Source organism: Phyllobates terribilis, unplaced genomic scaffold, assembly GCF_046119375.1.
Source record: "Phyllobates terribilis strain yellow unplaced genomic scaffold, ASM4611937v1 Scaffold_1__5_contigs__length_1240528914, whole genome shotgun sequence".
NCBI classification, from domain to species: domain Eukaryota; kingdom Metazoa; phylum Chordata; class Amphibia; order Anura; family Dendrobatidae; genus Phyllobates; species Phyllobates terribilis.
Genome location: NW_027362761.1, coordinates 723,024,155 through 723,037,325, shown reverse-complemented (window position 1 = coordinate 723,037,325; position 13,171 = coordinate 723,024,155). Strand labels below are relative to the sequence as shown.

Below are 13,171 nucleotides of genomic sequence, written 5' to 3'. Positions count from 1 at the left end.
GCAATTGTTCTCACAACCAGACATTTTTTTTTCATTCATAGTTGTAACAGTCAGAACTCTGTTTCATTTTCGCGCAGGCTTCCTTCACTATATAAGGTCTTGGTTTTTTTGGCAAGTCAGGCTGTAGTTTTTTTTTTAAGGGAACAGGTCAGGTCCCCCGTGCCACCAGAACCACCAGCATTTGTGTCTACCTATCTAAATTACCTGCCTAACAGTCCCTGTATTATATTGGACACAAAAACTTTAGAAAAAGTATTTCTCAAGTCTGTTTATGATATGTAAATGAACCTTTTGACTAGTCGATGGGGCGTTAGTTTCCCCAGACTAGTCGGCCCAGTTTGCATGTTATCAAGCCCCTGTGGGTGTGATGACATGACTTACAAGCGCTGGCGACATCACCAGTGCTATAGTGCCATCACAACATGGGGGGACCGGAACAAAGTTATGCCAAATTTTGGGACTATTAAAAAGTCGCAGTTGCTGAATCAGACGAAAATATCTGGAATCGCAAACTCCGCCCACAAAGCAGAAAAAATATAAAAAAAACAGGCGAGCACATATAAAATAGACTTAAAAAAAAAGACCATAGAATACTAGATTGGGTACAAATAAAAAAGGTGCAAAACACACAATACTAGACAAAAACAGGCACAAAGGCAATGATAAATCAGGGCCTACATCTGTTTCACACAAGCATGAAAATAAGGATACAAACAGTGGTGCAATAATTGAAGGAATTCTGATGCATCTGCTTTTCTGATGGTTTTAGCACTCATGGACTTCAATAGGCTTATATAGCTTTAAAGCACCACTTCAGCATTTTATCTTTTTCAGCACTGGAGTGGTGCTTCTAATCTAAGGTCCCTGACCATAGTCTTATTATTGCCCTTTTTTCAGCACCATCTTGTGACCGAAACTTCTGACTGGCCGGAAGTCAGAAGTTACGTTGTAGCGCCCCGAGGGTTCGGTTGCTACAGGGGTATTGCACCTGAACCAGAAGTGTGATATTCCACTCCCAGGTAAGGATGGAGTATGGACCAGGGCTCAGTTAGCTGCACACATACATGTACACTCACCCCATTTCCGGGAGACAGCTCGACGGTGCTCCCATTTATATATATGCAGGCACAACTGACCATGTCCCTGGCTGGAGTGGGGAGGGGGGAGAGAACCCAGTGATGTAGGAGCAGAAGGGGACGGTTTCTGGAGCATAGGAATGAGCTCATTGGGTGCTGGTCACCTGGGCTCACACAGAGAAGCAGATAAAAGGTGGGAGCCATCTTAGTTCAGAGTTCAGTCAGAGCAGAAAGGGAGAGAGAGCTGACAGGCTCGGCCTGAGCTCAGCTCCACGTGGCAGGCCTAGAGAGAAAGGCCGGGGCCAAAGAGGAGAAGGGAAGAAGGAGAAGGAAGGAAAGAGGAGAGACAGAGGAGTTGAAAGGCTCCAGAAACAAGAAGGCAGAAGGGACCCTAAGAACCCACGAGATATCGGGTGAAGGGTCAGGCAGAATAAGGGTACCGGATTCCCAAGTTGGTGGAGGTAAATCATCCCTCAGCCAAAGACCGGAGGTCGTGATCATCTATCGGTGCGACCCTCCGCCAAACCTGCTAGGAAGGCACCATATAGGATAGCGGGAAACGGGGCCCACGTTTGCCCGGATAGATCCTCGGCAGCTGGACAGAAGTTTGGTCACTGGTGGGGCACAAGAGGCCAGAGAAAGGACAGAAGGGGGTCCTGTGCCATACTCCTGAATTGCCTGGGGGTTGACCGAGCCCCTCACCTGGTGGACACAGCACGGCTTGGGCAGTGACATGGATAACAACTGTGAGTAAACACCCTGGACTGCATCATTGGACTCTGTGTTATTTATGCTGCTTATTTCAAAAACACAAAAAGATTTACAATTTCACCCTATTACAATCTGCGAAAAAAAAAAAACAGATATATTATGAATTCCAAAAACTCATGTCTGAAAGAGGTCAGATACAACATTTGGCATGCTTCTTCAGTTTTGCAGTAGGGCATTGTAGCCAGTGAATGTAATGAAGGATACTCTTATTCTTACATGACAAACCAATATCTTGATGGGAATTATATGATAAAGTGTTTTAAAAATGTGTCCAACATTTAATCTGTATAGGGATAAAGTTTCACTAACCTAAAACTAGAAATCCCTTAAAGTGCACCTGTCAGCAGGATTGTGCTCAGTAAACTACATACATTGTCTGGTGGGCGACATTACCCTGATTAAAATGATACCTTGGTTGATGAAATCCGTCCTGTGGTTCTTGTGTAATCTTTACTTTCAGTTTGGAGATAATGATATGCTCGTGCTTCAGGGCGGCCTGTGGGGGGGGGCTGTATTTGGTGCTCTGCTTACATATTCAGCTATATGCTCTTATGACAGGTCACTGTGACTGATTTTACCCCATATCCGTGGTGAGTACTCTGCAAAATCTACATGTTTAACATATTCACGGGACTATAAAATAAACATTAAACATGTTACCTGACTGATCACCAGTTCCACTTATTCCCTTTTGTAGGCTCTTGTGTTGGTTCATCAGTGAATTTCAAAGTTATCTAAAATTAGAAAACAGAGAGTTTGACTTTACATACACAAATGTCTACATTTGTCTACCTCCAACTTTAAATGAAGTTATAAAGGAAATCTGCCAGCAGTTTTGACCATGCAAAAGTCCTGACAGAGAAAGATAGAACTGTCAATGGGCATAAACATACCTCTAAGTATAAATGTATGCTTAATAAAGGCTTCAGGTCAGAAGCTAAAATGTTTTTTCACAGTGACTATGGGGCGCTTCCCCAATAAGTACTACATGTATATAGTAATGAGCTAAGATTTTAGGGAGGGGTGGAAAAAATGCTGTAAAGTAAGAATGTTCTGAAAAGTGTTAATAGTTTATATTTATCAATAAGCAAAATGAAAGAACAGAAGACTTCAAGACAGCATGAAACTATCAATTCTTCTATGTATTCTAGCATGCAGGTTTTGAACGAAATCAGTAGGGAGGTTGTTCCAAGCATCTTGTAGAACTAACTACAGATCTTCAGATCTTCTGTGTATGTAGGCTTGTACAAATCTTTCTTTCTCTTCATGTAATCCCAGACAATGTATATCACAAAAAATCTGTATTTAGTTCTCCAAGATGTTTGGAATAACTCCGTAGCTGAGATCCTTTAAAATCTTTGTGCAAGTGTACCTAAAAAAAATTGATGTTTTGATGCTTTTTTTGAAGGCAAAGGGTGGTCACACTAAATATTGATTTGATGTCGACTTCTCTTTTCACTTTGCATTTTGTTAATTGATAAAAAATAAACTGTTAACATTATTAAATATATTTAAAGTATTCCTAAATTTTTAACACACCGGCCAAAAATTTCTGCACAGTTATATATATATATAATATATACTTACCTTGTAATGTCTTCACATCCAGTTCCGTCCAGATGTGTCCGGATCCCAGAATTCCAAGCGGCGGAAGTTCGTCGATAGCCATATTGGGACACCCAAGTGATGGGTGTCTCAATATGGAAACCGCTGGTGGCACCAGTCTCTTGCGCGGTACCACCAGCGGAACACCGTCGCGAATGCACCATACATGAAGCCGCCGGGATCAGCTGAATGATTTACTGACTGCCGCCATCTTTGTATAGGAGGAGCCCATGCAGTTTTAATGTGACCGCCGCAATCTGCCTGAACAAAGAGGGAGGCAGTCTGATTTACTGCACCTGCGTGAATTCCGCGCAGGCGCAGTGAATCATTCGGATGATCCCGGCGGCAGTTCAAAGAATACAGGTCAAAGAAGAGAGCACAGAAGGGAGAAGTCAGCACATGGGGGAAAGAGAGAGTGGGTAGGTGGGTGAACACATGGGGGGGGGGATTCTCAACGCTGCAAAGCCTGCCCCCCATCGTGACATTACCGCCCTCCCGATTTATATATATATATATATATATATATATATATATATATATATATATACAGTACAGACCAAAAGTTTGGACACACCTTCTCATTTAAAGCTTTTTCTATATTTTCATGACTTTGAAAATGGTACATTCACACTGAAGGCATCAAAACTATGAATTAACACATGTGGTGGAATTATATACTTAACAAAAAAGTGTGAAACAACTGAAAGTATGTCTTATATTCTAGGTTCTTCAAAGTAGCCACCTTTTGCTTTGATGACTGCTTTGCACACTCTTGGCATTCTCTTGATGAGCTTCAAGAGGTAGTCACCGGAAATGGTCTTCCAACAATCTTGAAGGAGTTCCCAGAGATGCTTAGCACTTGTTGGCCCTTTTGCCTTCACTCTGCGGTCCAGCTCACCCCAAACCATCTCGATTGGGTTCAGGTCTGGTGACTGTGGAGGCCAGGTCATCTGGCGTAGCACCCCATCACTCTCCTTCTTGGTCAAATAGCCCTTACACAGCCTGGAGATGTGTTTGGGGTCATTGTCCTGTTGAAAAATAAATGATGGTCCAACTAAACGCAAACCGGATGGAATAGCATGCCACTGCAAGATGCTGTGGTAGCCATGAAGGTTCAGTATGCCTTCAATTTTGAATAAATCCCCAACAGTGTCACCAGCAAAGCACCCCCACACCATCACACCTCCTGCGCCATGCTTCACGGTGGGAACCAGGCATGTAGAGTCCATCCGTTCATCTTTTCTGCGTCGCACAAAGACACGGTGGTTGGAACTAAAGATCTCAAATTTGGACTCATCAGACCAAAGCTCAGATTTCCACTGGTCTAATGTCCATTCCTTGTGTTCTTTAGCCCAAACAAGTCTCTTCTGCTTGTTGCCTGTCCTTAGCAGTGGTTTTCTAGCAGCTATTTTACCATGAAGGCCTGCTGCACAAAGTCTCTTCTTAACAGTTGTTGTAGAGATGTGTCTGCTGCTAGAACTCTGTGTGGCATTGACCTGGTCTCTAATCTGAGCTGCTGTTAACCTGCGATTTCTGAGGCTGGTGACTCGGATAAACTTATCCTCAGAAGCAGAGGTGACTCTTGGTCTTCTTTTCCTGGGGCGGTCCTCATGTGAGCCAGTTTCTTTGTAGCGCTTGATGGTTTTTGCAACTTCACTTGGGGACACTTTCAAAGTTTCTCAATTTTTCAGACTGACCTTCATTTCTTAAAGTAATGATGGCCACTCATTTTTCTTTACTTAGCTGCTTTTTTTTTTCCATAATACAAATTCTAACAGTTTATTCAGTAGGACTATCAGCTGTGCATCCACCAGACTTCTGCACAACACAACTGATGGTCCCAACCCCATTTATAAGGCAAGAAATCCCACTTATTAAACTTGACAGGGCACACCTGTGAAGTGAAAACCATTTCCGGTGACTACCTCTTGAAGCTCATCAAGAGAATGCCAAGAGTGTGCAAAGCAGACATCAAAGCAAAAGGTGGCTACTTTGAAGAACCTAGAATATAAGACATATTTTCATTTGTTTCACACTTTCTTGTTAAGTATATAATTCCACATGTGTTAATTCATAGTTTTGATGCCTTCAGTGTGAATGTACAATTTTCATAGTCAGGAAAATACAGAAAAATCTTTAAATGAGGTGTGTCCAAACTTTTGGTCTGTACTGTATATATATTATAACCGGGGATGCGTGTCTCTGTCTGAAGACTTTACAGACTGCGCATGCGTGACGTGCAGTCTGGCTCCAGACAGAAGCAGGCGTCCAGCCGTTACAGGTAAGAGGAGTGTGTATGGCGCCGGAGATCGCAGTATGCGTAGACACTGAACGCATACCGCGATCTCCGGCTCCATACTTAGATACTTACCTGACCAGGAGGAGCGTTGCTGTGGCGCCTCTCTTTGCTGGAGACTGGGGCAGGAGTGAGGCGTCAGATCGGCACATGCGCATAGCGCTATCTGGCGCCATTTTACTGAAGACACATTTGCACTCCTCCCCCAGCCTCCGGCAGAACAGGACGCAGCAGCGCTGGAGCACAGAGAAGAAAGGTGAGTATAAGTGTTTATTTTTTTGTATGTGTGTGTGTACACCGTGAAAGGGATGAAGGGGCAACACATACCAGGATTGGGGGGTGAGGGGACCATGCATACCGGGATTGGTGGTGAGGAGTACCACGCATACCGGGATAGGGATGAGAAGTACCACGCATACCAGGATTGGGGATGAGGCGTGCCACGCATACCAGGATTGGGGATGAGGCGTGCCACGCATACCAGGATTGGGGATGAGGGGTGCCACGCATACCAGAATTTGGGATGAGGGGTGCCATGCATTCCAGGATTTGGGATGAGGTATGCCACGCATACCAGGATTGGGGGTGAGGGGTGCCATGCATACCAGGATTGGGGGTGAGGGGTGCCATGCATACCAGGATTGGGGGTGAGGGGTGCCATGCATACCAGGATAGGATGGTGGAGACAGGATGGGGGCAGCGCAAATACCAGGAGAGGGGCAGCACATACCAGCATGGGAGACCATATACCAATAAAAATGCTCGCCACCCGGGCGTAGAAAGGGTTCAATAGCTAGTATGAATATATATATATATATATATATATACTGTATATTGTATATACAGTATACTGTATATATCTTTTATTAATGCTCATATATGCATTGATCCAACAGTGTTGGATATCTAATTGGGTTTCATATCATACTTAAAATCAACTAAGTCTTGTGCAACCATCTTTGGTTTTGTTTGACCTTTCCATAACAATCAAGTCCCATTTTGATTGCAAATTGGATATTTAAAGAAAATGTGTGAGGCAGAACCTATACATTTTGAAGGATAAGGACTTTATCTAAATGTAGGTATTTTGGTTACTGACCAAAATGGCATACAATCCTTAACTCTCTTGTAATGCAGCGGCTTGTGGCATTACTAAAATGTCCAGGGGGTGTGTTCTGGCTGACCACGTACCTCTCCTTCAGGTGACTGATCACATGACTGTGACATCATCACAGGTCCTGTGCGCACAGAAGGATATATAAATCCTGGTGGTTTTGAAATAGGGGAGGCAAGAGGCCTGATCCCTGTGCCTGGGACACCATTAGCCCTGGGAGGGCAAGAGGCCTGGTCCCTGTGTCTGGGACACCATTAGCCCTGGGAGGGCAAGAGGCCTGGTCCCTGTGTCTGGGACACCATTAGCCTGGAAGGCACGTGGCCTGGAGACCACGTCTGGTGAGCCTTAAACCACAGCTTTGGCAGAACAGAGCTGATAGAAGCAGCTAAGATCCGGCAAAGGTAAAAGTGGTGCGTTATATGGACATTGATGTTGTTACCTTGCTGAAGTCTGTATCTGAAGCCACTGAAAAGGCTCTAGGATATTACATGTGTAACATTCCTGCGAGCCACTGAGATGGACTATGTTATAAGCAGTTTATGATGTGTAATAAACTGCTGGACTTCATATTACCAGGAAACGTTGCATGTGTGCTTTAATTGACCCGGTGAAGTGAGTGCCCCTCAACATGATGAATAGCGCTACCTTACACTCTCTAGAATTAGAAAGATTAGATAATGTTGCATAGTAGCAACAACATATATATAGCAAATGCTGTACCACAATTCATCCTGCCAAACATGTTACTGCAAACAGGAAAAGAAGAGGAGCATTGATGAGGCTCCCATGGGACAATGTGAGTGAATTCAGATTTATTATACAGGGGAATTATACCTGCATATTAAAGCAAGTATTTACTGGTTGTTGATTCTTTTAGAAAAAAATGCACCTTCTGTGTACCTGTTAGATGTGGGAAACAATGTGTCAAGATGGAGTCATGCATGTCGGAACCCCAGTCCAGGGCTCGTCATTTTGACAACCCAAAAAACGGTGCATGCAGCTTTTTTTTTGGGCTGTCAAAATGATAACTGCGCTGCCTAGTGGAGCCGAACAGCGGCACCTCTGCTCGTTCTTGCTCCTGTCCACAGCTGTATCCTGCCGACTATGCCAAGTTGTAGACCGTGTACCAGGGAGGTCTTTCCCAGAATACAGCGGGCCGAGGACAAAGAACACGACCAGACAATTTGTTAAGAAACTAGTTTTCTTACTAACAACAAAAACAGTGCTACCCTGAAAACGTAAGAAAGAAACACAGATAACTATCACACACACCTAGCCCAGATCAGCTGGCACCCCTGCGTTGCACAACCGATAGGCCCAGTTGTCGTAGAGTGCATCTTCTTACAGTCACCACTGTACTTATGAGAGCTTCAATCAGCAAGATATCTTGAGTAAACAGTATTTACTTCATACTGGTTAAACATGAGATACAATTCAGTGTCACACAGTCCGTGTGCTGCTGACATAACACATTACGGAAAGAAAAAAACACAGGAAGTAAAAACAACCAACAATTGAGAGCTTTCCTCCCTCCATTACAGCAAGGATATAACTTTACACACTATTGCCATCTGCTGTCTGGTTAGTATAAAGTCCTCCTTTCACTTATAATAAGTTCTAATCTGTTGCATATGCCAACACCCTTTCTCAACAGTAAGGACTTATTCAATCAAACCCAACTTTTTTATTAGTCTCTGGTGTTTATCAGCATTCAACGCCTTCGTGAAGATGTCTGCTGTCATTTCTTCAGTAGGACAATACTCTAACTTCAAGACTCCTTGCTCCTGATGATCTCTCAAGAAATGATATTTCACATCAATATGCTTGGTTCTTGGATTGACTCTTTCCATCTGAGCAAGAACAAGACATCCTTGATTGTCCTCTTTCAGTTTTGTTTGTTCCAACTGTGGTTGTCCTAATTCTGTCAACAATTGTCTTAACCACAGTATTTCTTGACTCGCATGTGCTGCGGCAACATATTCTGCTTCTGTTGAAGACAGTGTCACAATTGACTGTTTCTTACTTGTCCAACTTATTGTTCCACCTGAGAGAAAAAAACTATGTCCACTGGTAGATCTTCTGTCAGTTGGATCTCCAGCCCAATCTGCATCAACATATACTGTTAAAATGCAATTATCACTTGAGGGTAATTTCAGCTTAACATTGCTAGTTCCTTTCAAATAACGCATTACTCTCTTCATGGCATTCCAATCAGCTTTATTTGGTTTTGATACCTTTCTACTCAGGATTCCTACTGCTGCTGCGATGTCTGGTCTTGTAACGGTCACTAGATACAGTAGTTTTCCTATTGCTGTTCTGTATTCTTCATTATTTGGTAGCATATTTTTTTCACTGTTCATCTCTTTGAGATAATTAGTTTCCATTGGAGACTTTACTGTTTTTGCATCCTTTAATCCAAATTTTTCTGTTATGTCTTGAATCATGTGATTTTGATTCAGTAGGAAACTTCCGTCTTCATCTCTTTCTACCTGTATTCCTAGGTACTGTTTTACATTTCCCAAGTCTTTGATTTCGAAATGTTGCTTCAGGATTTTTAGAATGTTTTCTTTATCCCTTTCTTGTTTAAAACAAATCAAAATGTCGTCTACATATATGAGTACATAAATCCATCTATTAATCAACCTTTTTGTGTACAAGCATGGATCAGCTTTGCTTCTTTGAAATTTTTCATTTGTAAGTACTTCCGTGATTTTGTCATTCCACGCTTTAGCTGCTTGCTTTAAACCATATATGCTTTTCTGTAGTTTGCAAACTTTGTTTGGATTTCTTTCATCTTTGAATCCTGGAGGTTGTTCCATGTAAATGTCTTCTGTTAAATCTCCATTCAAAAAAGCTGTCTTTACATCCAGATGTCTCAGTTCCATCTGTTTCATTGCTGCAACTCTAAGTAAAGTTCTTATTGTAGTGTGTTTGACAACTGGAGAAAATGTCTCATCATAGTCTTCTCCATATTTTTGAGAATACCCTTTAGCTACGAGTCTTGCTCGGTATCTTTGAGCTGTGCCATCTGTTTGGTATTTTACTTTAAAAATCCATTTACATCCTTTTCTTCCTTCTGGTAAATCTGTTAGTGTCCATGTATTTGAATCATGCATGGATTTAATTTCTGTTTCTGTTGCTTCTATCCATTTATTAGCTTCTTCTTCAGGAAGTTTAGATATGTCTTCCCAAGTGGTAGGCTCATAGATTTTTCTTATGCTTGTCTTGTATGAGAGACGTTTTGGTGGTTTTCCTTTGTTCTCTCTCATTGAACGTCTTGGTTCTGAGTCTGTTTGTAGTTGTAATTCTTCACTTTAAGTATTTTGTTCTTCATTAATTTCTACTTCTTTCTCATCAGATATTTCTTCAGTTATGTCACTATTGTTTTTTTCATTTTTTGTTTCAACTGAAATCATAATGTCTTTATTTAAATCTTCAATGAATGTCACACTGTTACTCACCGTGTCTGTTTTGGGATCTAGGATTCTATATCCTTTGCAATTTTCACTATATCCAACAAATATTCCTTCCATGGATCTGTTTTGAAGTTTGGAACGTTTTTCTGTTGGAATGAATATAAAAACTTTACATCCAAAAACTTTTAAATGATTGACACTTGGTTTCATACCTTGCCACAGTTCATATGGAGTTTTCGTCAGTTTTTTGGAAAAAAGTCGGTTGTGTACTGTAGATATGTTGCTGTCATTGCTGCCTCACCCCAATATTTCTCTAGTAGTTTGGAATCCGTCAGCATACATGTTATCATTTCTGTTAGAGTTCTGTTTTTCCTTTCTGCTACTCCATTTTGTTCAGGTGTGTATGGAACAGTTTTCTGGTGTTCTATTCCATTTTGTCTTAAGTAGTCTTCTATTCTGTGACCTGTAAATTCACCTCCATTATCACTTCTGATGACAATTGGCTTCCTTTGAAATTTGTTACTTGATCTTGTTACATAGTCTACAAGTTTATCAAAAACGTCACTTTTGTTCTTAATTAAGTATGTGACTGTATCTTGAGTAGTCGTCTATAAAAGTCAATATGTATCTATTGCCTCCTGATGTAGTCACTTTCACGGGTCCACATACGTCAGTATGCACCAAATCAAGTGGTCTTTCGCTTTTCATCTCACTTTCTTTTGGAAGAGATATCCTTGTGGCTTTGGATTTTATACAACATTCACATCTTATGGTAATTTAACAATCTGATATCTTTAAATCTTTTGTCAATTCTTTTCTCTGTAGTTCCCTTATACTGTCAGGGTGTCTATGTCATAGACGTCTATGCCACATGTGAATACAGTTTTTGTGATCATGTGTACATACCTTCATCTGTTCCTTTGGTGTGTCAAAATGATATAATTGTTCATCTGCCTTGACTTTGGTTATCACCTTGTTTCCTGCAATAATTGCACACTCATTGTCTTTGAATTTTACTGTAAGTCCTTTTGCTGTTAAACGTTTCACAGATAATAATCCGCCTTCCAATTATTTTGGAACATACAACACATCCTGTACAAGTATCTTTGAATCTTGTCTGAACTTGTTGGAACAATTTAGCATACCTTGTCCGATACCTTCTACAGTTATTTTGCTTCCATCTGCAAGATAAATGGCTTCTTTCTTATCTAAATCAAAATCAGTAAAGAAATTCTTGTCACTTGTCATATGACTCGTTGCTTCTGAATCAATAAACCAACCAAGTGATGATTTCTTGTCTGTGACTTTAAATGTGCCATTCCAATTATTTTCACATGAATCGGAAATTGTGTTTTTTACTTTCTGTGTATGCTTTTTATGTTGTAATTTTTGTTGTTCTGCTTTCCATATGATACAGTCTTTGTTTAAATGACCTTTTTTCTTACAACTGAAGCACTCTCTTGTCTCTTTATTATAGGGTTTTTTAAATTCTGTAGCTTTAAGAGCGTTTTCACTGTCCTTTTCAGTAGAAGAATCATTTCTTTGTTCTTTTCTTCTCTGATATTCATCTATTAGTCTTGTTTTCACAAAATCTAATGTAATGTCAGTTTCTGGTCTCGTCTCAAGGGCATTTATCAAGGCTGTATATGAATCTGGTAAACTGCACAATAATATAGCTGCTACATGACTATCTTTAATGTCTTCACCAATAGATCTTAGCTGTGATATCACTTCCATCATTGAGAATATGTGCTTCTGCATGTCGTCATTTGCACTCAATCTCATACTGTAAAGCTTTCTTAATAAAAATAACTTGTGATTCAAGCTAGGTCTTTCATACAGTTTTCTTAATTTTTCCCACATTCCTTTAGCTGTTTCTTCATTTCTTATATGTATTAATTGAGCATCATCCACTAATAAGCTAATGATGGCTCTCGCTTGTCTATTCTTCTTATCCCATGTCTGATTATCTTGATCTGGTCTTTCTGTAACAATTACTTCCCATAAATCATCCTTAGATAACAACATCTCTACTTTGAATTTCCATAACTGATAATTTTCACTATTCAGTTTAGCTACTGTGAATTTCAGTTCTGTGTTACTCATCATCTTTATATAGTCTTACTTGTTTAGAGAGTTATACTGAAGATATTCTCCTGTTTTTTTTCTTGCTGATAGTTCCTGTATGTCCTGCCTGTGTTTAATTCTCTGTAATTATATCCAGCTCCTGGGATCATGAATTCCTCTGTCACTCTGTATCTGGATTTATTTCCTTCTGTTTACAGAGCTTATCTGTGTGCTCTGTTATCTGGGGTTATAAACCAGGATCCTCTTGTAGTGCGGGCCTTTAGTGTCTGGGCTTTAGTGTCTGGGTTCCGGCCTGGGCCCATAACCTGTCGCAGAGTGCATCTTCTTACAGTCACCACTGTACTTATGAGAGCTTCAATCAGCAAGATATCTTAAGTAAACAGTATTTACTTCATACTAGTTAAACATGAGATACAATTCAGTGTCACACAGTCCGTGTGCTGCTGACAAAACACATTCAGGAAAGAAAAAAACACAGGAAGTAAAAACAACCAACAATTGAGCGCTTTCCTCTCGCCATTACAGCAAGCATATAGCTTTACACACTATCGCCATCTGCTGTCTGGTTAGTATGAAGTCCTCCTTTCACTTATAATAAGTTCTAATCTGTTGCATATGCCAACACCAGTATGTTCTATTGGATACACTATAATTTGCCTGACCTGTGGTTATGCCTAATGCAGTAATCGGGAGTTTCCCAGAGCAAGGGTGTAATTAGATGAGTGCAAGAGGCAGGCCCGGCAGTGGTGCTGCGCAGAGATTCACAAACTTAACAATTCTCTAAAATTACAATTCAGTTATGCTC

The 13,171-nt window shown here is 40.9% G+C and overlaps 1 protein-coding gene across 1 annotated transcript in view; it reads right to left on the bottom strand.

The window, feature by feature from the left end:
- Positions 1-13,171, bottom strand: part of ATP8B3 (ATPase phospholipid transporting 8B3) — a 1,018,530-nt gene that overhangs the window by 797,137 nt on the left and 208,222 nt on the right. The window contains exon 2 of the mRNA XM_073686335.1: positions 2,508-2,581. Within this exon, the coding sequence (XP_073542436.1) occupies positions 2,508-2,562 (55 nt within the window). The 5' untranslated portion in view covers positions 2,563-2,581. The remainder of the gene's footprint in view (positions 1-2,507; positions 2,582-13,171) is intronic.